At 34.8% G+C, this 3079-nt stretch overlaps 1 protein-coding gene across 1 annotated transcript; it reads left to right on the top strand.

Annotated features, from left to right (window-relative positions):
- Positions 1–1641: 1641 nt before the first annotated feature.
- On the top strand, positions 1642–2586 carry LOC105308551 (olfactory receptor-like protein OLF1). The gene has a single exon (XM_011384554.1). The coding sequence runs from the start codon at positions 1642–1644 to the stop codon at positions 2584–2586; it is 945 nt and encodes a 314-aa protein (XP_011382856.1).
- Positions 2587–3079: the final 493 nt, after the last annotated feature.

Raw genomic sequence — 3079 nt, 5'->3', positions numbered from 1 at the left:
AGGATAAATATGTAGATAGATAGGTAGATAGATGATAGATAGATAGATGATAGTTAGATAGATAGATGATAGATAGATTATAGATAATTTTTCTAATTTAATCCATACAACAACTTTTTGAGATATTTGTTATCATTCTTATAATCTGTGTGCGTGTGTGTGTGAGAGAGAGAGAGAAAGAGAGAGAGAGCGATGCAAAAGCTTATATGCAACCAATAGAAGAGTCTAACAAAATTAAAACTAACTGCATATTAAGGTCTTATCTTTCCTAAACACCTTGGTTACTTTGTAAGCAAGCAAAATAAGAATAAATTAACCACTCTCCTAATGTAGTATTATATGTCCTTCATACTCTCTGAAGCTAAAACATAACACAAACATAACACAAAACATTAACCCTTCTGATTCTCTCAAGATTCTTCTTTGTACCTGTATCATAAGATGGTTTTAATGATCAGATCATAGAAATAAATAAAGTTTTTAGCATGTCACTGTTCAAATATTTTTGCATAAATGAGAGAATGAACCCAAATCATTTTGTTCTCCTCCTGCCCATCATGGCTGCACTAACATAGCCTATGAGATGCTTTACTGGTTTTGTTTTACATATTTTGAAGTCTATCATTCAACGTTAAGATAAAATTTCTTGTACTTCAAAGTTAGGTCAAATTCCTTCCATTCCTGGAAAACTTCTGAGGCCACAGAAGGAAAAATTGGCAGAATTCTTAGACTCAACAACCTAAATCATATTAGTATTAAAAATCAATGGCAGCTAACTATTTTCTTTTCCTCATAGCATGTAATCAATGGGAAGGCCATATAGAGTAATTTTATTTAATTATAAGTCAGTTCATGACTACTTTTTTTTGACTGCTTTACTCAGTCAATTCATATTTATTGAGCACTTCCTAGAGGCCAAGAATTATAATACATGTGAAGAAACAATTAATCCATTTAGTTTAGTATCTTGACAGGATTTATGGAATTACCTTAAACTCTTTCCGATGAAAAATATATACTCATAACTAATGTTTACTAAAATTTGTTTTCATTTCACTAAGATCACTTTTACTTTCTATTTAAAAAAATAATTGGTGTATCTTTCATTACACCACACATCTACTCTGTCAAGAATACAGCATACCACTATCTATTAAATTCTGGACAGATAGAGCAAATTGTTCTGTAATTATCATTCCAAAGTATATTCTATAAGTCCATTTATTTTTAATTATATATATATTTTTCTCCTCGTGACATCATCAGTCCATTAATGAATTCATTACTTCCTCTAATCTTCTGGGCCAACGATTGTGCAATATTTGGCATACAAATAGGTAAGGAGACTCAGACATGACCCTCGCATGCAGAGAGACAACTGTCCATAGGAAGAAGTGCTCATTAATCAAACAAATAAAATAAAAACTAGCAACCTTCAAATCTCATAGCTACTAAATTCTGAAATATATTTCTCAGCGTTTGTATTTAAAAGGCAGTTTGGGCTGGGGTTCTTTATTAGATCGCTTTTTTGTACGTTTGTTGAAACAATGAAATAACAATAATTTTATCAAATTATTTTTCTCTTTCCATCAATATAACATTTTAGGATGGTAGAATTCTCCTAAAAAGGAAACACAGAATATGGAATTTATAGATGGAAACAGCACCTTGGTGACTGAGTTTATTCTGTTAGGGTTTTCAACACGCCCTGAACTGCAGATTGTCCTCTTCCTCGTGTTTCTGACGTTGTATGGTATAATTTTACTGGCAAACATTGGATTAATGATGTTAATCAGAATCGATCCGCGCCTTCAAACCCCCATGTATTTTTTCCTTAGCAACTTATCCTTCGTAGACCTTTGCTATTCTTCAGCCATTGTTCCCAAAATGCTGGTCAATTTCCTCTCAGAGAACACATCTATTTCCTATTATGGCTGTGCCCTGCAGTTTTACTTCTTCTGTGCTTTTGCAGATACGGAATCCTTTATCTTGGCTGCCATGGCATACGATCGCTATGTCGCCATCTGTAACCCTTTACTGTACACGGGTGTGATGTCTCGGGGAATCTGCATATGGTTGATCATCTTGTCATACATTGGAGGCAACATGAGTTCCCTGGTTCACACAATCTTTGCATTTATTCTCAAATATTGTGATAAAAATGTCATTAATCATTTCTTCTGTGACCTCCCTCCCCTGCTTAAGCTATCTTGCACAGACACATCAGTTAATGAGTGGCTCCTCTCCACGAACGGCAGCTCGGTGGAAATTATCGGTTTCATCATTATCATCACCTCCTATGCTTTCATTCTTCACTCAGTCTTCAAGATCCGCTCTTCCAGCGGAAGGAAGAAGTCCTTCTCTACATGTGCGCCTCATCTGATTTCTGTGGCCATCTATCAGGGGACTCTTCTCTTCATTAACTCACGGCCCAGTTACCTGTATTCACCCAATATTGATAAATTTATCTCAGTGTTCTACACTGTTATCATCCCAGGGCTGAACCCACTGATTTACTGTTTGCGAAACAAAGATGTAAAAGATGCTGCTAAGAAAGCCATAGAATCTAAGGTAGATGCCTTGTGAGATATGAGGGTCCAAGATTCATCTAATTCCCAAATTACGAGCTCTAACTGGGAATCAGCAACAACTTTACCACATACATCACTTCTCACACAGGAGACTCTGTCAAACATTTATTCTTCATACAGTCAAATGCATTTTATAACCCCAACATATAAGAAAACTTTTGTTTCAAAATTACTGCTAAATAATAGTCAGACTACTGTTCAATGATCACTAGTTTGGAGTTAATGCTAAAATGGGTTGTATCAGGTTGTCTTAAGGGTTGTAGTAAATACTTCAGAAAAGTACATATGTGTGTGTGGATATGTGTGTTTATGTGTAGAATATCTATTGGCAAGTATAGATTACAGGATGACGGAAGAAGCCAGATTTCCTTGTTTCGTATTGCAGCTCTGTATTAATCTAGTGAATGGCACTTTAAACAAGTTACTTAAATTTTCTATGCCTCAGTTAACCTTTCTGTAAAATGAGAAGAATATAGTACCTACATCAT

This window comes from Pteropus vampyrus, unplaced genomic scaffold (assembly GCF_000151845.1).
Source record: "Pteropus vampyrus isolate Shadow unplaced genomic scaffold, Pvam_2.0 Scaffold591, whole genome shotgun sequence".
Taxonomy (NCBI): Eukaryota; Metazoa; Chordata; class Mammalia; order Chiroptera; family Pteropodidae; genus Pteropus; species Pteropus vampyrus.
The sequence above is the reverse complement of the archived record's forward strand: the minus strand, read 5'-3'. Positions and strand labels throughout refer to the sequence as shown.

Excerpts from the sequence above, each read along its gene's own strand:
- LOC105308551 (XM_011384554.1), top strand. The coding sequence starts at position 1,642 with ATGGAATTTATAGATGGAAACAGCACCTTGGTGACTGAGTTTATTCTG.